Below are 24,692 nucleotides of genomic sequence, written 5' to 3'. Positions count from 1 at the left end.
TTCTCTAAAGGATAATTCCTAGGAGGAAAACTGAAAAAGAGAACACTATACAGCATGTTCCCAGCTTCTAAAATTGTATTATTTCATACATACATAAGTTTGGTTTCCATAAATAATGTTAAATATTCTCCAAGGCCTTACCTGTTCTTAAAAGAGTGGCCTGAGTAAGTATGCCAGCTTTCATATCAAGAATTACTCCATTGTAAGCACTCATAACCTGAGAACCTTAATGTTCACATTCAGGATTATCCTACTGGGAATTCAACTCAATGCTTTGATGAAGTTTTTCTTCTTCTTTATTCTCTGTAATGTGGTGTTACTTCTGCAGTGTTTCAATATGGATTGGTTGGGGACTGAGATCATATCCCTTTTTGGCAACCTTGTTTCTCTAAGAAACATTTTTTAAACCTTTTTTTGTACTGAATATAGACGTTTTCTCTTAAAAGTTGCTTTAAATGAGATAAACTTAAAAGGATTCTGATATAATATAGCATATGAGATATAGTTCAATTTGGTGGAATCAAATAATGGTACCATGTGAAGGCCCTGCTGGGTAACAGTATTTATTTTTCTTGTTTGGTCATATTAAAAGTCTGTTTAAAAGCTACAGAAGATAAAGTATAAAACCTTTAAAGAAGAAAAGTTTTAGGGAAGAAACACAAACCAAGTTGACCTGCGTTTTCAACTAAAGTTGTACAAAGCTTATAGTAAACTTGGTTCTTTAAAAATAGAGGAAATTTTGCCTTGCTACTGTGGTTCAGTAGTTGAGCATCCACCTATGAACTAGGAGATCAAGTTTGGTTCCTGGTTAGGGCACATGCCCAGTTGCAGGCTCAATCCCCAGTGTGGGGCATGCAGAAGACAACCAATCAATGATTCTCTATCATCATTTATGTTTTTATCCCTCCCCCCTTTCCTCTCTGGAATCAATAAAAATATGTATATATTTTTAAAAAGAAAAATAAAGGAAATTTTTGTTTTCCAATTTAATAAATTTATTTTTCCAATTCAAAGGAACCATTATTTAGAAAAAGGAGCAAAGTCAGTAGAGTGGGTAGAACAGCCGTGGGCAAACTATGGCCCGCGGGCCGGATCCGGCCCGTTTGAAATGAATAAAACTATTGAAAAAAAAGACCGTACCCTTTTATGTAATGATGTTTACTTTGAATTTATATTAGTTCACACAAACACTCCATCCATGCTTTTGTTCCGGCCCTCCGGTCCAGTTTAAGAACCCATTGTGGCCCTCGAGTCAAAAAGTTTGCCCACCCCTGGGGTAGAAGATATTGCATACTAGTAACCTAGTCACCATAGTAAAAACACTCAGATTGAGCAATTACATTTAGGTAATTATCTTTAGATCCCTCATACCGTACCAGTCATGATATTTTCTTTGGGTTTTTCTTTCATAAACTACAAAGTAGAGAACACAGAAAAAGAAGGAAAAGAGTCAGGGACTACAACAAGCATGTCAAACTCAACGGCTAACACAGGCCAAATAAACGAGGCATGCAGCTCACGGGCCACGAGTTTGACATGCTTGGACTACAGGGAACTTCTGTTCCATGAATGAAGGGGTACAGAGTACTATGGTTAAGGTTTGGAACTCAAGATCAGAACTGAAGAAGTGAAAGTGACCTCTGACTCTGATGAGCAAATGTAATAAATCACCTTTGAAACTCATCAAAGATGCAAATTTTTATTTTTCAACACAGGCATACTACATTAGAACATCTTTTAAAAGGGCCTTGGAATTAAAAGTTCACTAATTTTCCAAGACTCTATGTATGCTAATATTTGAAATCCAAATAAAAAAAATTATACAAAGCCAATTAGGTCTCCTTCTAAGAATATTTTATAACCTAAGATCAAGCTAGGTAGCAACTAGTATTTTATGTGAGGCAACACCAATTGTTACCCAAGTATTTCATTCCTTATAACTCTTGCTCTAGGTTATATTTTTGTGTTTATCTGCTACGAGGTGGCCAGCGAACTAATACTCATTAAAGACTTTCTAAAATGGGCAAAGGTGTAGTTCACTAGGAGATCTGGGTTCTGCACCTAGCTTCAGTCTTCTGCTTTCTCTGGGCTTTGATTTTTCTCTTCTGTCAAATATGGGTTTGGACTGGATCAGGAGCTGGGAAGGTAAGTGGAACTGGCCTGGGTAACCCACCAGGAGTGATGGGAGATGGAGCTACTGGAGAGAGCTCATGCCCTTAAGGGTGCCCCACTGTTCTGCTCTAACCAACTGTTGAGAGGAAAGAATTCAAAGGCAGGATTGCCAGTGTCCAACTTTTCAAGGCAAGCTGGAGATCCTGCTTGCAATGAGAAATATGATTGTTAAATGGTTGCAGCTAATGCAAAATATCTAACATATAGCATAGGCTAATAGTTTAAAGAACAACTAAGACACTTCAGATGGCTAGATTTAGCCTGTAGGCTAATTTTTGGCCTTAAGATCCTCTCTGGTTCCAAAATCCTATATATCTCCTACCTTTCTCAGCAATCCAAATCTACATTACCATATTGGCAACCCTAGGCATCTGGAGACAACCTAAGTAGTAATCAGGAGAAGCTAGTTACAAGGTGTTTCCTTATAGACGTAATCCTGCTTCCGTGTGAAACATTCATATTAGTTTCAAAGGGATGATCCTAAGCAGGTATCATGGTGGGAAGTAGAGGAGATGCCTAGTTGTAGAAACTTAAATTATCCATCCTCATTTTACATGGCTAATGACTATGTTATACCAATGGGTTAGAATTAGATAGGACTAACAGGTCTGAGCAGTCAGAATGCTTGTGATTCATTAAGTTTATCCTAAACATGGTAGGGCCTATATTTCCATGCCATGTACACTTACAGTGGAGATAAGATAGCTAATTAGGACAAATGAATATTTTAGCTGTGCCTCACTGTTTTATAAAAGCTTCAGGAATCTGGCTCTCTGTATAACTCATTTAGTCTTTGAAGGTTTGGATTTTTTTCTTATCTTTTTTGCCCTGCTGTAAATGTTAGATAAATCTAATGCAATTTTTCCGAATGAAAAAATAGAGCCATTGTGTAATTTACAAAACCTACTTTGGCATATATATAAGCACCATTGATACCCCACCCCCACATATACTTAAATATGAAAGATCCAGTTTAGAAAGATTCCTTCGGTTGTATTTAGAAGTATTTTCCCAAAGTTATTAGATTTTGGCCCCTGGTGTTGAACTGTTCCTTGCTTTGTGGAAGTCCTGGAAAAATTTGGAAGTTCCATCTGGCATTTTATACAATACTGACTCATTTGATATTTCCAGATTATTAAAGGTCTAAGTATTTATAGAAGAGTGTACCAACCACCCTCTCTGCTTACCCTTGTTTTGGAAAGAGATCTGCTGATTGGGATTTCTAAACGTATCTGAGGACACGCTTGGATTGAGGTGGGCATCTTTGTTCTGCATTTTAGTTAGTAAGAATTAGCACTTGTTGATTCTCGATGTGCCAAATGCTTTATATACATTATTCCTAATCTCACAACCACCTTGAAAAGGTAACTATTCCCATATTACACTTGAGGAAATTGAGGCTCAGAGATAGTAAAGGACTTGCCTGAGCGACTGAGCTGGGATCTGAACCCACTTCTGTATGGTTCCAAAGTCTGTATTCTGTCTATTACTTCCTGGTGCCTCCCAGAGCTGCAGAGTGGAAAGAGAGTTTTCTGGGCCCTAGTTTTCTCATCTATAAAACATGGGAGTTGGACAAGATGGTCACTTAGGTCCGTTTGGCTTCTAACATCCTATGCTGATATTTTAGGGCTTTCTGCTGCAGAGAGTGTGAGTCATTCTCAGGAGAAACCCCTCTGGACGTTTTTAGATACCTCAGATCCTGGCTCAGATTTTCAAACAGGATGTTGACAGATATACTTAATATTAATCTTGTCTCCTGTGGTATTTGGATTTCTGCCACTTCTTTGTCCCTCTAAACAATGGAGAGCATTATTTTATCTGTTATTTTACTTTCACATAAACCTCCTCTATACTGCTTTTTTTTTCTAACCCTGAACCATGAGTTTATATTTAACCAGATTGTTGATTTTTTTTTTCACATTTGACTATAATACCGATTTTTAAATCCTTCTTTAAAATCTATAATTATCTAGGCTTTTTTTTAGAACATCATATAAAACAATGCCACATTTTTATAAAACTGGACAATGATAAGATGATGTCAGGACCACACTGCTAGTTGCCAAGTGAACTATTAGATTTGTGTGTTACAAGCTGTTAGGTCTGCTCAGACTTCTGGTGACCCAAGAATGAGTGATGGCCACAATGTACTGTTCTCAACGGTTCTGCTCAACTCCTGAGATTCATGCCTGTGGCTTCTGTTATCAGGTCAATCCACCTCCTATTTGATCTTCCTTTTATCCTGCTGCCTTCCATTGTCCCCAGCATGATTGTCTTTTCCAAAGAGTCCTGCCTTTTCCCGATGTGCCTGAGGTAGGACAGCTTCAGTTTTGTCATTTTTGCTTCCAGTGATATCTCAGGCTTTAGTTTGCTCTAGGACCCACTCATTCATCTTAGGACCAGCAGTCCAGGTTATCCACAGAGCCCTTCTCAACACCATATTTCAGATGAATCAATTTGGTTCCTATTAGCTTTCTTCACTGTCCAACTCTTGCAACCACACATACAAATTGGGAACAGGACAGTATGGATGATCTTAGCCTTGGTCTCTGATGACACATCCTTGCTCTTGATGGTCTCTCCTAATTCTTCCATTGCTGCCTTTTCGAGTCTCATTCTTCATTTCTGGGCTGCAGTCTCCGTTTGCATTGATGACTGAACCAAGGCAAGCAAAATCTTTACCAATTTTGATGTCTGCATTGTCTATGTTAAAGTTGTATATTTCTTCTGTAGTCATAACTTTTGTCTTGATGTTCCAATGGCAGTCCTGCTTTGGCACTTCCTTCTTTCAGTTTCCTCAGAAGTTGTTTCAAATGATTGCTACTTTCTGTCAGTAAGGTGGTGTCATCAATGTATCTTAATTCACTGATATTTCTTCCACCAGTTTTTACTCCTCCTTTCTTGCAGTCTAGCCCAGTTTTTCCTATGATATGTTCTGCATACAGATTACACAAATAGATAAAATGCGCCCTCATCTGATACCTTTGCCTATAAGAAACCATTCTGCCCCTCCATATGCTGTCCTGACAGTGGCTTCCTGTCCACAATAAAGGTTACCCATCAGGACGGTCAAGTGCTTAGGCACACCCATTTCTTTTAGAGCAACCCATAGATTTTCATGAGCTATATAGTCAAAGGCTTTACTGTAGTCTGTAAAACATACACTAATCTTTTAAAATTCTTTGGAGCACTTCAGTATCCAAAATGTTCACAATTAGGTCTCGAGTGCCTCTTCCTTTTCCGAATCCAGCTGTAACATCCAGCATTTCTTGCTCCATATAAGATACAAGCCTTTGTTTCATCACCTTGAGTATCATTTTACTTACGTGGGAAATTAGAGCAATGGCCCTGTAGTTACTTCACTACTTGGCATCTTCTTTCTTAAAAATTGGGATGTATATTGAATGTTTCTAGCCTGTTGGCTATTGTTTTATTTTCCATATTTGTTGGCATATTCTTGTTTAGAATTTTTTTTAATATATATTTTTATTGATTTCAGAAAAGATGGAAGAGGGAGAGAGATAGAAACATCAATGATGAGAGAGAATCATTGCTTGGTTGCCTCCTGCATGCCCCCTGATAGGATTCGAGCCCACAACCCAAGGATGTACACTGACCGTGAATTGAACCAGTGACCTCCTTGTTCATAGGTCAATGCTCAACTACTGAGCCACACTGGCTGGGCTCTTGTTTAGAATTTTGACAGGTTGGGTCTCTGTGGCTTAAGGTAACTCTACCAGTATCCTATCTATTTGTTAGTGAAGATATAATTTAAATCCTCTCCATTATACCTATGTATTTGAAATCTATATACATACTTGCAAGTAATTCTAATTACAATGAGAATATATTTTGAGTTTGCATAGATTATTTTAAGGCATTTGAAAATCTACACTACATATCAACTAATGTCAGCATGTTAGATTCTGAACCAATGTTTATATAAGTTAGAAATGACTATATCTTACTTTTCTGTACTGATAGTTCCATGCAGGAATTAATCTTTCTGGTTATTATACTTACATGTAACAAAACATAATAACTACAACAACAAAAACAGCCCCTTAGCTATCTCAGAATTGTCTACTTTCTCTTTTAAGATACTAAGTTTTTATGAGGCTTACTTTGTAATTTAGAGGCTTTCTTCATTGCTCTAAAAATGTAATGGCATCAAATAATTGCACAACTTAATTCTGATATAAAAAACTTTAAAATCTTCAAATAATAATTTTTGTAACTAATGTTCATTATAGCTTCTTGGCTTGTTTTAGCCTAGTAGTTTGCACGTTATCTTTCATTCTCATTTTTTATAATGATACTCTGCTAAAAACCAACACTTCTAGCCTTCTTTATGTAAGGCAATAGTCCTGAAGATACAAATATGCAAAAGACACAATACACCCCTCTAAGAGTTTATGGTATAATAAGGAAGAAATGGACAAAATGAGGGCATGTGTCGGGGGTGGGGGTGACTGGGGGGAGGACAATGGAGGGAAAAGGAGACTATGTACTACTATTTATAATACTTTAAACAAACAAACAAAAAATGAAAAAATAAAAGAATAAATAAATGGCTAAGGGACTCTGAAAAACTGGCATTTCACTTGGGACTTGAAGATCAGGAAAATTTTAGAGAGGGCCATAGGAATTACAGGTGGGTATTCCAGGCAAAATAAATAAAACAAAAATCTTTATTACTGTTATCGTTTGGTCTACTCTTTTTAAATTTTCTTCTGTATCTAACTTCCTCCCATGCATATCTCTTAAAATCGTTAACTCATATTTATTCTTTCAGACCCTAATGGGTACCTTATGCCTCAGGAATCCCCCTCTATTCAATAGATTATGACTTCTTATTCAGTTTGATTAGGATTAAGAAATATTCTTTTCAAGTCTTCCCCACTTACCTCCTGCCTCTTGTTTTCACAAGCTAGAGTCCTAGGAATCATTCTTGTTACCTTCATTTCCTTCTTCCCCACATCCAATTCATCATCATGTCTCACTAATTCTGATTCCCAAAAAAGGATGAAATCAATTTAAAATTTAAAAAATGTGGACTATACATAAAATAGAATATCATTAAGCCATAAAAAGGGACACACTATTAATAATATATGCTACAATACAGATGAACCTTGAAAACATGGGTAGCTTAGTGAAATAAGCCAACCACAGGAGGATAAACACTACATGATTTCACTTATATGAAGTCCTATACTGGACAAATTCATAGAGACAGAGAGTAGAATAGAGATTGCCAGGGGCTATAAGGAAGAGGGAGTTATTGTTTGATGGTACAGAATTTTGTTGGAGATGATGAAGAAGTTTTGGATATCAGTAGTGGTGATGGTTACACAGCACCGTGAATGTATTCAATACCATTGAGTTGTACACCTACAAATGATTAAAACGATAAACACTTCATGTGTTTTATACCACAATAAAACTTTCAAAATAATTTTAAAAAATTTTTAAAGAATTTAAATTCATTTTCTCCAATTCTGCTTTTCTGGTCCAAACCACCACCTGGACTATTGAAATACTATCATTTTGATCTAGTCCCTATCATTACATACTCATTCCCTGCTACTTTCCTCTTACTTACTTCACTCCTGGGTTATTCTATGTGTAACTATTATAAAAATACATGGAACTGTTTCCCTAAAACAGTTTTATGCTTGCTAGTTCCTTTAGGAGGGTGCTCTACCTCTGCTTTCTATAGGCATGATTCCTTCTCATATTTCATGTTCCAGTTGAAATGGCATGTCCTCCTTAAAGAGGTTTTGGCTGGCCTACATCATCAATATGTTCTCCACTTGTACTTCAACCTCTATTTTATGTCATAGAACTCTTTTTTCTTTACCACACTGAACCCAATTTATAACTTTTCTTTTTACCAATTTGTTTAGCTTGAGTAACAGAGTTGTTGGTGCCATTGCCTAAGACGGAAGAAGATAGGGGAAGACATGTTTGAAGCAGGATTAGGTTGGAAGGTTAGCTAAACAACAAGAAATATAGAGTCCACCTGAAAACATATGGGTTTGGAGTTAAAGGAAGAAGGTTGGACTAGAGATACAAATTTAAGAATTATTAGACTGTAGGTGATATTTAAGGCCATGAGAATGAATGAGACAATCAGGGAATAAGAGAAGATTCAGAAGAAGAGGGGATGTGGCACTAGGTCTTAAAGATATTTAGAGATTCTATAAAGTAGAATTCAACACGTTAGAGAAGTAACTAATAAGGAAGAAGAAAAACCAGGACCATGTGGTTTGACACAGGCCAAGCTTGGAAATGTATCAGGAAGGAAGGAGTGGTCTTCTGTGTTGTATGATGCTCTGAGTTCAGGTGAGATGAACACAGAAGAGTTTACACGAGGTCTGTCATCATGAAGGTTGTTGGGGGCCTTGACTAGAGCACTTTCAGTCAAATACCCTCATCTAAACAGGGTGGAGAGAACAAGACTGAGGTGGATTAAATAGCAAATGTGAGGAAGGCGAGGAAGTGAAGACATTGTGTAGGGCTGTTTATCTTAGAATAAGAGTGGGAATAAGAGTGATGAGAAATCAAAGAAAGTTTTGGCAGAGTTTTAAAGTGCTAACATGTAACTATGCAGATAGGAATGAGCTTGTAAAGAGGAGTAGATGATGCAAGTGCGAAACAGGGTAAATAAGTGACATACCCAGGAAGGTGAGAACCACGGGGTCTGGCGCACTAGCAGAGGATGGAGCCTTGAATGGGAGAGGAACACAAACAAAAGGCTGTCAGGAGAACACAGGTGTCAACATGAAGCAAGAATTTAGATTTGTTGGAAAGATGGGAGAGTCCCTGTGTGATGACCTGTGTATTCTCAGCAAATTATAGGTGAGGTCATCAGATGGGTGTAAGTGTGGAGGAGGGGAAAGAAGTCTTGGAAGAGATGAAGGTACAGAATAGTTGTCTTGGAGAATGAGAAAGCAACCTTCTAGTAAAAAATCATGGCTGCTTTTCTGGGCAAAGTTAAATGCTCATCTGAGGTCTATAGTCATGCTACAAAGTGAAAACAGACAGGGTGGACAGAGAGATGAGGACTTCTACCAGATGTTTTATCAGGCGAGTGATGGAGAGAAGGAATATGAATGTGTAAACGGAAGTTTTAAAAAACCAATCTAGAAAGATATGTAGAAACCAGCCAGGCTAAAAATATAAACTTTACTTCCCAGGCAATGGGAAGCCATTGAAATGTTTCTGATTATGAAAGTAAGTTTACCAAACCTGTGCTACTGAATAATTAACCTGCCTTTAGTGTAAAGCACTGAGATGATTAAGAAACAACAAGACTGTTTGTGAAGGAACAGAGGTTAGGTAATCAAGATCTAAATGAAAATAAGCAACAGTTGACTTCAGCCAGACCATAGAAGTGTAAATTCCTAACAGATCTTGGTATCTATGGGAACCAGATCGACTTGAATGGAACATCAGGCTACAAGAGAGAGAATCCTAAAGGCTGAACTAGGATTAGGCAAGATATTACCTAAAAGCTGGAAGCAGAAATATGCCAGGGGACATATCCATTAATCACAGAATTAGTAAGAACCCAAGAAGTCTCCTAGAGTTTTGGAACCAAATAAATAATCATAAAATTGTCAAGTAGTGATAGGGCCAGAGGAGATATCAGGACGTGGTGTGCACAATGGGCAGTGTCAGTGTGGCTCAAGGCATAGACCATGGCCACTGCAGGCTTGCTGGGTGCTGGCCCAGAGTGCCAAATAGTGCAGGGAGGCCAGCCAATTTAAAAGTAGTTCAGAAAAGACTTTGGAACTAATGTTCAGTTTAGTTTTTATAGGGTCGGCCAATGTAATAACAAAGCTCTGATTTGAATCCTGAGTGTCAAACATGACACTGTTGAGTTGAAATGGTAATGTGAAAATTTATAAAATAACACAGCAATAATTCAAAGTCAGCTTATTACAATACAGTGCAGAAGAACTAGGAATACTTCCAATCAATCTTTGGATTTGATCATCTCCCTCAACCTGGGAGCCAGAAGGCTGTGCTGGCGATCCCATGGGCATCACTGGCAATCTGAAATTACACTCTGGTAAATCTGCCACTTGGGTTGACATTAAAATTTTAACTTAATAAGCAAACTCTCTCCATCACCTAGTAATTCATAAACATATCAAGCAATAGAGCGCCAGGACAGAATCCATTATTTTATTCCATATCCGTCCATTCAACATTTCATGACCATCAAGCATCAGGCGCTGTGCTAGGCTCTGGATACAAAGAAAAAGATTCCATCTGTTTCTCTTCAAGAAATCTATAATCTATTTGTAAAGAAAGCTAAGCAAAGAGATATTAATAATAGGTGTTATGACTGCAGTGTGCACAAGGCTTATGGATGCATAACTCATGAGAAGGCCAGGGAGTGGGTGGAGAGATGGTAGTGGCGATGGAGGTAGTCCCAAAGGACACTCTGAAGAAGGATAAGAAGGAAAAATGGGGCAGGGGTGCAGACAGGGGTAAAGGGTTAAGGCAGCTTAGAAAGGGGAAATAACTAGTACAAAGTTTTCGGTTACCCAGTGGCATTTTGGGGAAAATTCCCAGTGCATATCGCCACATCATTTCAATTAGGTTTGGATTTTACTCATTTCATGTGGATTTTATTTCTCTAGTGTAATATTTACTTTTTGTTCTTTCCCTTCCTTGATTTAAAATTCAACTAAGATTTTTTTCTTTCTTGCTTAGCTTTCTAAGATCAAATATAACACATACATGCAATCTGTCCAGGAATAATACAAATCTTACCAAAATAGAAATATACATGTAAAATCAGTATTTAAAAAAAGAGTAAGAGTGTTTGTTTATTGCCTTAGATTAAATTAACCAAAAGAAAAGCTTATGTAAATGAGGCAATAAAAGACTGGTAGGTTGATCAGTGTTTTTTCAGGAAAGTTTTGAAGGACCAAAACCTTTTTATAGAATGTAAATAAGAGTGCTTATGAGCCTATGCTCATGTGGAAGGAAAAAAAGAAAACCTCAACCTGTCTCCATTTCCTTAAGAATTTATCCTGAAGAGACTTCTTAGCATCTTGGTACTGCTTTATTGACAAATAAATTAAGGTATATTTAGTTTTGTTTGCCAATATTACCACATAGACATTGTTTAGAACCCACAACTTCTGCTAAATAAATTACTTCCCTTTGGCTTCAGATCAAAAGCAACCTCAAAAGGACATCTTTTCTCAAGTTCAATTACCTTCTCTTGGGACTCATACAGAAAAGTTATGGCTATGAAAAAGAAACAATCAGTCACTTGCATCTGAATATGTTATTTATAGCATTGAGATAGGTGGATTATATAAGGTATGATTCTAATATTTTTTCTTCTGATATAATTAATGAAGATAAGCACTGATTCTCACTTTCAGAGTAAACAGCTCTCTGTTTTCCTTAATGATTCCCGACAGTCTGTTGGATTTGTGGCATTAATTACATTCTACTAACCTTCACATTGAAGACCCTACAAGACTCTTAGCTTCTAAGATCACAAGTAAAATCAGCCAAATAAATGTGGTATTTCCACTCTCTCATGCAACCCTACTTGAACTATAAATACAGTAATAATATATTTAGGATCCCGTAGCACACTCCTGATTTCAAATATTTTTGAGTATGAGTGTAATTTCATATGTTAGAACAATGTCAGGCTATGTTTTGATTTTTAGTTTTAATACTATGATCACTATAGATATATGAAATTTTTAAATCTGGAAACATAAAGTGCACTTTAAAAGAGTTCTCAAAACTTCAAGTAATTTAAAAAATATATACATTTTTATTGATTTCAGAGAGGGAGAGAGAGATAGAAACATCAATGATGAGAGAATCATTGATCAGCTGCCTCCTGCACACCCCCTACTGGGAATCTAGCTTGTAACCTGGGAATCGAACTGTGACCTCCTGGTTCATTATTTGATGCTGAACCACGAAGCCACACCAGTCTTGCCTCCAAGTAATTTTTAGAAAATAATAAATAAAAATTACATATTAATTAGCATTATATCTAACTTTAAATTAAAATGAATACTGTCTGCTGGTAGCATACCTTACAAAAATAAAAGAAAGCAAATTGAAAATTAACTACCTTTTGTCAGAAATTTACTTAGCAACCTGGAATAAGACCAGAGGTTTTGCCAGACCTATTGACCCTAAAAAGCTATTAAAATTGTTACTCTGGTCACCTGGGATAAAGGAACTGGAAAAGACTGTCAAATGGGTTGACACTTTGAGTCAACTTAGAGAAGGAGACTTTAACCTGATCTCAGGATCCTGCTATAGGCAGCTCAGTGTGACAGATTTTGCCATCTTATTATCTTATACACTATGAACTTTTTAAGAGTTAGGGTAATATTAGAATTGTATAGAACTAAGTAAGTTTTATCCTTTTGACCTATGTCTGTAAATATTTGTTCTGCTTTTGAGGACTCATACGAATTCTTGTTTTTGTCTATTCATGAAGCATCATGCATCTCTCTTGCATCCTTTTATTTTTTTTGGCCTCAGAAATTCACCTTTTAGAGTTATATAACTGATCATTTTATAAGAATATAAATTCAGTTTGTGGCTGAGGGCTGTTCCCTTCTCTATTTGCCAAATTCTACCCAAAATTCCCTGAAATAGGAACAGAGCTTCCTCCTTATTCACTAGGAATGGCCAAGGGAAAAGTGGCCCTGGAACATGTTTAGAGCATCTTTGTGAAGCAGATGTAACAGTATGCCCAGGTCGAGATGACAGCTTGGCATGGCAGGACTTCCAGGTCTTCCTGGAAAATCAGAGCAATGTCCACAGCCATAATTTATGGGATTAAAGAAAGCAACTGCAGAAGAACAATAATATTTTTGCATCTTGCAGGCAGCAATTATTCTGCCAACCCCATTAAGACACTACTTCAGGACCCATCTGCATATTAAACAAATCAGGAATAATGCTGTTCCTCTTAAGCTTTCTCTTTATTTCTTCTTAGTTGTATGTTCTTTGTCCAATATCAAAATGTGGTTTTATTTGATTGAGAAATTTTAGAGACATGGTAGGGTAATCTGTTTAAAGGAAGTGTGTCTTCAAAAACAAATATTCTTGCAGGCTACTACAATGCACATAGTGGTGTTATCTAATGTGTACGTAAGAGTACATATCTAACCCTATCTCGCTGGCCAGAAAGAAATCCTGTGCCTTCAAACAGAATGTACCCACTTGCACAGAAGAATCTTGTTCTATGCATCCTCTCTAAATTTGATTTGATGAGTTCAAGCCCTCCAAAACTATCCATATGGCCAATGTAGTTATCCTCTAACTTCAACATCTGTCAGGAAACATTGAGTCATGAAATGAGATAATATTGAGGTTTCTAGAAGAATACAGGAGAGAACATCATTGATTTTTTTGTACGTTGGCATGAAGAGATTTGTACCAGGAATAGCTGCAAATGTCCTGACAGCTGGCTGACAATTGTTTGCAACCTGAAATTCTCCAATGCATTTATGTTGACAAATAAATGTGCATCTGCCAATGTTTGACAAAGGAGCACCCATTACTTCTCTTCAAGTTTCCTGAAAGGAAGCATCTTCCTTCTCATCCAGGTTATGTAATAGCATTCTCAAACAGCACGTGCTCTTCTGGCAATCAAAGCAGGCTCCATGCTTAAGGAGGAAACCTTTAATTGATCTAGCTCCATTTCCCATGTGCCTTGTCTGACATTTAGCTGGGGCTTGCCCTTTTATCCAACCTCTCTGGATACAGAAGTCACTAGACTTTTTTTTTTTAAACCCATTCCTTAGGGATGGACAGAAGGAAGGGAACACCATTTCCTGATAATTGTATAATTCCAAAATTAGTCTTACAAACAAAGGAGGGAGGGGACCTTGACATTATTGAATTCCCACAGCTGGAGTAGCTAGCAAATACTGGACCCCAACCAAAAATTTCAGAATGGATCTTCTTACCCTTTGTTAATTATAAAATAAATAGATTTCCAGACCTTTTGCAAAGGAAGGGCCTAAATATGCAGTTTAAAAAAAAGGGGGGGGGGGGGAGAGAAAGAAGAGAGATTTTCCTGACAAGATAAAACGGATCTTCAGCTCGTGGCTGTCTTCTCCAAGTTTGTGAGGTTTAACTAAAATAGATTTAAGGGAACAGTGAGAGGTATTTTTTGTCTTCTGTCCAGAAAAATTTCCCTTCCTCTTTTTTTCTGAAAACTTTCCCTTGTCCTTGGCCTCCGGCCATGACCCAGGTGAGGGCCATGATAATATCTCATTTCCTTGGCCACACTGATTGATCCATAGGTAAGAATATGATACCAGTAGGGTCAATCAAATTCCTTCCCTGAGATTTCTGTATAGGTTCCATGAGAAAGAAGTTCTATTCTTTGGAGCTAGAATACATTAAGAGTCTTTGGCTACAAGTATTATAAGCCAATGCTTACTACTTTAAGCACACACACAAAAGAAAGTTTATTGGAAAGATATGAGGTAGTTCTCAGTATTGAAGGAAAGCTTAACAACCAGACCTCGTAGCGGTAGCCTTAGGGATAAGATATCAAAAGCAATAGACAGCTTCTTCAGGGGTCAAGGCCCAACCTCCAAGATGAATCAGCTCTAGTCTTTTAGTCTTTTTCTGCCCTCTTTTACTCAAGTCAGCTCAAGATTCAAGATTCTGAAAAAGAGCAAGAGTGGTTGGCTCTGCTAGTCACAGCCTTCCCCTGAGTCATGGGGGAAACGCACACCACCATCGCGGTCCCACAGGACTGCAGAGGATGGGAGAGGAACACTTCCCCAAAGGGAAATCATGCTTCTGTTCTAAAGAAGGGGGAAACAGTTGTGAGCAGGCAGAGACAGATGTTCACCCTGGACTGTTAAGCCAGGGCAGCCCGGGGATCTTTCCTGATCCAGGCCGGCAATAGCTCAGAGGGGGCCAACAGGGAAACAAGAGCCAAATGAGCAACCCAGAAACCCTGTGCTCAGTCTTCCCGCCAGCCTCAGGAGCTAGTCAATTTCTTTTCCGCTTGAACTAGTTTCATTTTGGTTTCTGCCACTTGCAGCTAATAAATTCCTGAGAAATGCCTAGTTTTTATACCAGTGACTTTTAGACCTAGAGGTCTCTAGCATGTCCTTTTGAAAATGAGAATCACTCTAAAGTTGTGCATATTGAACACATAGCATTTCTTGGGATCTTAGTGCAATCAATCCCTAAGGTTTGCAGGGACTCCGGGTGCAGTTGCCTATCCTTGAGGGGACTCCTGAAGTAGTGAGAAGACCTTGGCTTTGGGTTTCCATTTCAGAAAGTAGCTCTATTTCGGGAGACTTCAGTGGACAAAGGAAAAATCAACCTGATAGGCAATCTCTGAATGAAACCTAGATATTATAGGATAAATAGAACTATTTCCATTTCCTTAGGGACTCGTTACACTTACAGAGCACCCCTTGAAATGCTGTCTTCTCTCATTTTCCCTAATAGTCATTGCTGGTGTTTATTGGTTCAGATGTGAAGTATTCCACTTTGGAATAGTTTCTGTCTCTGAGGATTTAGTACATGCTTAAAGGAAAACCCTTTTCTGCAAATGTTGGGATAATAATGTGTGTGGGTGTGGACTCTCCACCTTTTGTTTCCCTCAAGTTCTTGTCACTTTCTGTCAAGGCAATAACACTCTTGGCAGCAGGAGGAAGAGCAGGGCTTGCTTATGCTTTGACTAAATGGCAGACTGAGCCCCGTGCAGTCTGATGACCTGGGTGGGGAGAGGTGCTTTTGGACAATGTCCCAGCAGTTGAAAACAGTGAGATCCCAAGACCTTCCTTGTGCTTCCTTAGGAGACTCTAGGTAGACCAGTGAAAGAAATATGTGTGTTCAGTGGGGAAAGAAGGTCGCATGTAGAACTATTGGTCAGGGAGTTGGTTCCTAGTCTGGGGAGTAACAGCTTTCAAAGAGCTGGGCTGACAGCAAGTAGAAAGAGCCAAGGATGGCATTGTTTAGAAAACCTAGGCGCCAATGGACAACTACTCAAGCCTAGCCTTACTCCAGTAAATATTAATGTGACCTCTCTCGTGGAATTCTCCCAAGTCATTATTTTATTTAGGCCCAAAGCACTTATTAAAATACACTTACATGTGACAGGGTGTTAGTCATTACATTTAGTGAGGACTGTTTTAATAACTTTTTTTTCTAATGGAGATAAAATTTTAAAACATAAAATTTACCATGGTAACCAATGTAAAGTGTACAGTTCACTAGTTTTATGGTAGTATCATTCCAATGCAACCAGTTTCACTATCTAATTCCAGAATGCCTCAACACCTTCAAATCACTCTTTTCTTAACACCTAGAACAGTGGTTCTCAACCTTCCTAATGCCGCGACCCTTTGATACAGTTCCTCATGTTGTGGTGACCCCCAATTTCATTGTTACAAATTGAACATAATTAAAGCATAGTGACTAATCACAAAAACAATATGTAATTATATATGTGTTTTCCGATGGTCTTAGGCAACCCCTGTGAAGGGTCACGACCCACAGGTTGAGAACCACTGACCTAGAAGCAATGGAAGCTTTAATCTGGAGGAAGTTTGCAGGAGGAGAGATAAAAGAAGAACAGAAAGTTTGGGCTGAGTGCCTGGAGGCGAACATCATGATAAAAGATACTCTTTAAAATGTTGATTAAAAGTTGGCTCTGGGTGTTGGCAAAGAGATATTGCTCCTGACTCTCTTAAGAATATAGGACAGCAATAGTCTGGTTCTTAAAATTAATGGGGTAGCGTTTAAAAACAGTCTTGTGTCACTAAAAGATCACTGATGTCAATCCTATTGTACAAGCCTCCCCTCTAAATGTGTCTGGCTCTATTCAGACATTGAGTCCTGGATTGGCCTGACCCAGAATGCACCTGCACTCTCATGGAAGAATCTCCTCAAACAAAGAGATGACTTAAAAGTTGATATGGCTTCCACCGGGACAGTGGGAATGTGCAAGTGAGGATTAGATACCACATTGTGCATATTAAGAGAAAAGAATTAAAAGAAAAAAAAAATCCAGAAGAGTGCATTCCCTTTAGTATGCTAGCTTGGAATTTATAAACCTGGACCCTGATGTTCTGGTCAAACATAGGAGCTTTCATCATAGCAAGTGACTTAATGCTCCTGTGCCAACAAAAGGACGTAGTCAATGAGGTCTTTTGCAAAGTAATTTTGTCCTCCTAAGCCAAAGGAAGCAAAGATTGTTTTGAAATTTAACCTTAGGTTCCTGCATACTAAGATTTAGCAAAAGATGGACTCATGTTTTGCAAGGGTACAATAGGCATTTCACTGAATTCTGCTAGTAAATAAAGCGGTGAGCACCTCAGGTGCAGGCTGTGGAAATGACGGCAGGAATCTGCCCTGGGCTGTGATTATTTGAACAAAGTAAAATCAACAAACAACACTGAGGCTGTAAGTAAGTTTCCTGCTGTGCCAGTTTTATAATAAAGGTGTTTTTCTTTTCAGTTGAACTTTCCATGGACTTAAATCATTTATTTCTTTAGAGCCAATGAAATAATTTACTGTGTTTATGTATTAAGAAAAAAGTTTGGTAGCTCACTGTTTCATCAATTTGAATATGCTTAAAAGTGCATATTTGGGTAAAAAGAAATTCTAATTTATTTGGAATAAATATCAACTTGCTTGTTAGAACTGTAGGCATCAGTTTGTAACTATAACAGAGAAGTAGCTTTATGTTAATCCAGTTAACATGTCATTTAGGATCAACACTGTTTTCCCCTCTTGCAGTTTCATGTTACAATACGACAGGCTTTTGGAGTAGGTGTCTATGACGTCACTTGATTGAGGCTGGAAGGGGACTCCTTTCCCAAAATGGTTCACTCTCAATCTATTATGGGGTCTGAATTTATACCATTGGACATTTATTTCTTGGATCATTACGTTCTTTTGTTCATCAAAAAGAATCTACTTAAAAAGTACAAATGCTCGAGGATGGGTGACTCATAAAGCATTACATTTTAATTTGACCACTAACTGAGGATGTATTGGACAGGTTGGTTTGGTCCTTCATTCTTTCTTTTCAGTAATGGGCTATCCCTTCCTCTAAGGAAATTCTGTTTCTTTGTTACTAATGTTGTGGCCCCACCCCATAACAAAGAAACAGAACTTCCGGAGGATGAGGCCCAGAAATCAGGATTTTAAAAAGATTCCCAGGTGATTCTAATGTGCAGCCAAGGTTGAGAACCACTGCTCTACACCATCACCCAGTGGCGAGTGCATGACTGAAGTTTGTCCAACCATAGTTCCCGACCCTGGCCACAAAGATTATTCATATACCCTCAGGGGTACCCAAGCCAGGACAGAGTTCTTATACTTTTCTTCTAAATGGAGCTGCTGGAAAAAAATGCTCTCTCTCCTCTCTGGAGGACAGGTAAGGAGAACAGCCCATCGCTGCTTTGAGCCATGTTTCTAGTCTCTTCTGACATCCTGCTTGAGAGAGTGGAGTCCCGAGGCAGAGAGAAGCGGAGATGAGACACACAGAGTGATATTTGAGACCCTGAACCCATCAGACTCCAAGACTAATGGCATGCCCTTGCTCAGTTTGTTTACACGCGTGCCAATAAATCACCCTTTCCCCTTAAGCTGTTATGACTGGGGCATCTGTCATTTGCAAACAAAGGTCTGAGAACTGAAAACAAACATTTTATAAAAGGACACAAGATAACTAAGGGAAGGGTGGTGTTCTGGTTGAGGAATGTGTATGGGAGGTGGGTCAGCTCTAATCGTTCTGTGGTTAAGTGGGGGTCATTATATGTGAGAGTTACCGACATAGTTCCGGACTTTACTTTGAAGTGAATTGATAGGTAGGGCAAGGTGGCCAAAGTCTCTGAGAATAAGAGCTAACATTACTCTGGGGCCACAACGGCCTTGACAGTCTTCTGGGCTATTGAATTCAGGGTGAGGCTGCTTGGGGCCCCTGGGAAAGTAAGAATTTGCAAATATTTAATTTAAGACTTTAGTCCTATATGTCAGTCCACAGACTCAGTTTCTTCCTCCACCAAATCAGAGAAGCAACAAAAGGAAGTCCTGTTTTCAACCGTAATTGAACGTGGAAGACCTGGCTTTATTGAAATTTGTATCTTTTCAAGATACAGTAGGTCCCCCCCACCACCCCCCATACTATAAGTTTTGTTTTTTTACACAGAAATGTAGAAAAAAATGGGCAAAGGAGGAAGGTAGGACTTAATGTTTTCTATTCTCTTCATATTATTTTAATTTTGACCTATCAAAATATTAAAGGAACAAAGTTATTAGACAGCAAATGATACTATTTTTGTCAAAAAATGAGTAATGAGAATTAGCTAACTTGCAATAATATATATTTTTTTCACTAGATTAAAAATATAGTGGAGCAGTTGAAACCTTCTCTCAGCTTCTTATTATGCAACCGAGTTGAAATCTGGCTATGATGCCTTTAGAATTCAGGGGTCCTCAAACTACGGCCCGCGGGCCACATGCAAATACAAATATTGTATTTGTTCCCGTTTTGTTTTTTTACTTCAAAATAAGATATGTGCAGTGTGCATAGGACTTTGTTCATAGTTTTTTTTTTAAACTATAGTCCGGCCCTCCAACAGTCTGAGGGACAGTGACTGGCCCCCTGTTTAAAAAGTTTGAGGACCCCTGCCTTTGATTAATAAAGACCTTTAAATAGATGGGATTCTCTGACAGATTTTATTCTTTTAGGTTTCATGGTGGTAAAAGCAAATTCATAAACTACCTTTATTTTCTGTGGAAAGAGCAAAACAAATTGACCTGCAGCATATGTTTCAGGTGGCTGTTACGTGCCATTTCAACCCTGGGAAAGTGCTATTCAAAACTGAAAATTAAAACCAAATCCATATTAAACGCTTTGCAATGTGGTCAGGATGCTGGGAGTGTCTCACTTTCTGGAGCCACCACATTGCCTATTTTCTCCTCCTCCCATTTATTTCCACGCTCCTCCTCTTTTTCCAGAATTACTTATGAGTAATAAAGGAAGCCAGAGTAAGAACAATGGCATGTTTTTGGCGTTACAAGAGTGCCACACATCAAAGGAAGACCTTTATCCCAGGGAATCACAGTTTTGCAAGAGATCCAGCAGGCGGGAGGGAGTGTGCTCCCACTGCTGCACAGCAGAAACCAAAGGCCTCACTGGCTTCGAGCTGCACAGCCACCTGGGCTCGGTTCATTCCTGTCTGGAGGCTGAGTGCCCAGGTGTTGCTCAGACACATCTAACCTGGGGCAAGGGAATGGGCACCTCTAAGCCTCTGCTTATTCTTGTAGAATCCATAAATGTACTGACTTCTGAAAATTAAATACACGTGAAATACTTAGCAAAATGCCTAGCCCATGGTATTAAATGTTAACTTGTATTATTGCTAATGACAATCTGAGGTTTTGGGTGTCACCCCCGCCCCATGTGTGTTTATTATAGTCTCTTAGAGAATGCTAAATAAAATAAAATAAAATAAATACAACAATAACAACACCAAAACATTCCAAAACAAAGTGGCTATTAAAAATTTTCTGAACCACCCAGACTTTGTCCCCCACCAGCCTTCGCTACTTGTTTCAGGCTCAGTTGCCTATTGTTAAAGCACTAATTTCTTTCCTCCCAAATGCCTTCTTAGTCGATAAACCCATGTACACTTTTAGATGAGCCCCTCTCCTTGCCCAGCTCCAGAGCCCCTTCTCTTGGGGGCCTTGGGTCTCTCCTCTTAGGCCCTGCCTTTCCCTCCCTGCCACCCAGCTTGTGCAAAGACATGGATCAGATCTATTTCAGTCCAGCTCTTCAGCTTCAGAGACTTTCCTTTAAATAATCGCTTATTCATTCATTCTCTGCTTCTCTTATGGTGAAAGGAACCTCGTCTGGAGTGAGTAGTTCCTGTGATATCGCCATTCATGCCGAATGGAGGTCAGGCCAGGTCAGCATGCTGCTGGGCCAGTGTGCGCCTGGCACTGTGGCCTTGTTTCTTGCCTGGTTGCCAATAAAACTATATATACCGCCCAGGACCATGGGCCAGTGACTGTCACGTGGTGATACTGACCTCTAGGGGCTGGCTTTCCTTCACATAGAGCCTTTATCTTCTCATTGAGCTCCAGGGCTGTGATGGCAGCCTCTTGCTTAGCTGTTGCCAAATCTGTTTGTAGCTTTTTCAGTTTCCTTTTGTGCTTCAGTTTCTTAAAAATAAAATAAGAGTTTCCGTCACTAGAGACAGATGCATCAAAGGAATAAAAAGAACTAATGATGTCTGAACGAACCTGGCCTTTGAAGCCTGGCTGAGATGGAACGCTCCCTGTTTATCTGGATTGAGTCCTGTTTGAGGCTGTGAGACTGAGTGTGTGCTGCTGTCAGAGAGCCCGAGTCACCAACGATCAAAGCCTACTCTCTGCAGCATGGTATCTTTTACCTTATTTTGTTTTAAATATGTTTTTATTGGCTTCAGAGAGGAAGGGAGAGAGAGAGAGAAACATCAATGATGAGAGAGAAGCATTGATTGTTGCCTCCTGCATGCCTCTTACTGGGGATCGAGCCTGCAACCCAGGCATGTGCCCTGACAGGGAATCCAATCTGGCTGCTGACTCATAGGTCGAAGCTCAACCACTGAGGCATGCTGGCTGGGCTCTTTTACCTGCTTGAAGGGTTTTTATCTGGATCTGAACCTTGTGTTTTAGTTGCTTATAAGAGAAGGAATTCGAGAAGACCTCTCATTGTCAGTTGGGATTTTACCACTGAAGTGCCAATGCCTAAAAGTATTGGATTTTTTCCCAATCTGTAAGTAAACATTATTCACATGAAAGAGCCAAAGCCTTGATTCTGAGTCATTTTCACCCTAATACCATAATGGCTTGTATTCAAATATATTCTAAAGGGTGCGAAGCTACCATGAAATGCTGATATTTATAGATATTTACTATGGTACTTTTATAAGGAAAGTGGTTGGGGATAGGAATGGTTTTCAGGCAAGAGAGGGCAGGAATTCCTTGCTATCTATATATATAAAAGGCTAAGTGACCATCCAACCAGCTGGTAGGTATGATGTGCACTGACCACCAGGGGGCAGACGCTCAAAGCAGGAGCTGCCAAGCTGTAGTGATTTGGCAGTGGCGGTTCTCAGGTGATGCACCCCAGACCCAGAGAGGAGGGAGCCCAATTCTGGGGTGCGTCACCCAAGAACTGCCCTCTCGCAATCCAGGATCCCTCAGGGAATGTCACAGAGCCAGCTTTGGCCGATCCCCACAGGCCAGGCTGAGGGACCCTACCTGCCAGAGGGACCCCGCTCACTCTGCAGATGCCCTTCGAGCCGTGGAGCGCCCCAGGTGCAGCTGGCCAGGGAGGGCCAGAGGGAGATTGGCTCCAGGGCATGTCCAGCTCATCTTGCCCAGTCCTGCCCTGCCAGCCACCTTCTAATTAATTTCCTTTCAATGTGCACGAATCTGTGCACCGGGGCACTAGTAAAATAATATGATTTATGACATTCAAACCTTTGAAAGAACTACATTAGGAAATTGTTATACACTCAAAGGATTTACCTTGAGACTTTATGGCTAGAAAGATCCTTTATGGATTTCAAAATGGATTTAATTTGTTAAAATTGGATTTACCTGCAACTATGGAGAAGCTGATTATGGTGAAAAGTTCTACATTTGCACTTTTGTGTCCTGCCTTTCCACTGAGGAGCTCACTTTGCCAAGTCTCTGTGGTCTGGTAATTAAGAAGCCCAGAAAAGAAATCACTAACATTTCTTATCAGACATAAATCTCAAGATAGGGAAAGGAATGGTTTTTGCTCACAGGGAAGATGGTGTTCCCTGGTCTCTGAAAGGAGTACACTAGGGCAGTAGGGGATCACACCCTTTTTATGAGAGTAAAGCCAGTACAATCAATTTATCAAGGCTGGGATTAAAAAGACACAGACCTCCCATGTTAATGACTAGTTGTTTTCCAGACCAAAGCAGGAAGATCAGGACTTGATGAAAGCTTAATTAATGGCATACACATGGCTAAAAGAGAACACATTACTCAAAGGAGAATGGCAGTCATGGAAGTTCTCTTAAGGGAGTTGGAGGGGTGGAATAGGGTTCAGCCAGCGCAGTCCAGGTGAGAGGTGCCTGGTGGTGTGGCGGTGGTAGTTGGTGTTCACCTACTCATTTCATCATTGTACTGATTTATTTTTTTTATTTTATTGATTTTTTTACAGAGAGAAAGGGAGAGGGATAGAGAGTTAGAGACATCCATGAGAGAGAAACATCGATCAGCTGCCTCCTGCACACCCGCTACTGGGGATGTGCCTGCAACCAAGGTACATGCCCTTGACCGGAATCGAACCTGGGACCCTTTAGTCCGAAGGCCAATGCTCTATCCACTGAGCCAAACCGGTCAGGGCTGTACTGATTTCTGAAGCAGCCCTTTGGTGTCAGGTCCTGTGCAGGCCAGCTGTCAAAACATCAGCGAGGATAAGGTCTCTGCTTCATGCCACTAGGACCGTCTAACTAATTTCCTTCTGAGTCTATTCACCAAAACTCTTCACAGTTTGGTCTGTTATGTAGGTTAGTTCAGGGGGAGACTGGGTATTTGATAGCTGGGTTTCTCATAGTAAATTATTAAGTGGGCATGCTAATCTATACCCCGCTCTGTTGTAAGTTGGTTCTCATCGGCTTGTTCATGAGGGCCTTTTCCGTCCCAGGTCTGTGGTGATAACAGCTGTGAGGCCCTGTGTGACCATCGGTGACCTTTTCTGATGCTACTTCAAGACTGCTCCATGCTCAGATTTTTCATACTTTCCTTTTACAGCTTAGAACTTTGGGGATAGAAAGTGGGAGGAAGGGTGCACGAATAGAAATTGAGAAAGCAGAGTGGAAGAGGAAAAGAAGAGCAAGAGGAATTCAAGAGAGAGCGCTAATTAAAAGTATCAAAAGAGAACTGATAATGATATTCATGCTGCAGTTTTAGGGATTAGGTGTACTGATTGATGAAGGCAACTTCTGCTGATCTGCGAATAAAAGTAAGACTGGTTGATGGATGAATAAAGAAACTGATAGATATGCGACAAATTGAAGATAGCAAAATGATAATTGTAGTATCCAGTTATTAAGTATAGGGGTGTTAACTATAAATTTATTTTAACTTTTCTGTATATTTAGAATTTTTCAAAATAAAATATTGGGAAAAAGAACTAAAAAATTTAGTATTCTTACATTGCCCTTCCCTTAATTCTTTTTTTTTTTTAATATATTTTATTGATTTTTTACAGAGAGGAAGGGAAAGAGAGATAGAGAGTTAGAAACATCGATCAGCCGCCTCCTGCACACTCCCACTAGGGATGTGCCCGCAACCCAGGTACATGCCCTTGACCGGAATCGAACCCGAGACCTTTCAGTCCGCAGGCCGACGCTCTATTCACTGAGCCAAACCGGTCTCGGCCCCTTCCCTTAATTCTTAATAGTTAGTATTCAAATTTTGAAATTATGCCACAA

General features: G+C 39.4%; 1 protein-coding gene across 2 annotated transcripts in view; it reads right to left on the bottom strand.

The window, feature by feature from the left end:
- Positions 1–24,692, bottom strand: part of CCDC192 (coiled-coil domain containing 192) — a 244,131-nt gene that overhangs the window by 42,469 nt on the left and 176,970 nt on the right. For both annotated transcript variants that reach the window (XM_081090561.1, XM_081090562.1), the window contains one exon: positions 21,264–21,396. In XM_081090561.1, coding sequence (XP_080946687.1) covers positions 21,264–21,396 — 133 coding nt within the window. The remainder of the gene's footprint in view (positions 1–21,263; positions 21,397–24,692) is intronic.

The sequence above is a fragment of the Myotis nattereri genome (genome assembly GCF_964212035.1).
Source record: "Myotis nattereri genome assembly, chromosome: 4".
NCBI lineage: Eukaryota > Metazoa > Chordata > Mammalia > Chiroptera > Vespertilionidae > Myotis > Myotis nattereri.
The sequence above is the reverse complement of the archived record's forward strand: the minus strand, read 5'-3'. Positions and strand labels throughout refer to the sequence as shown.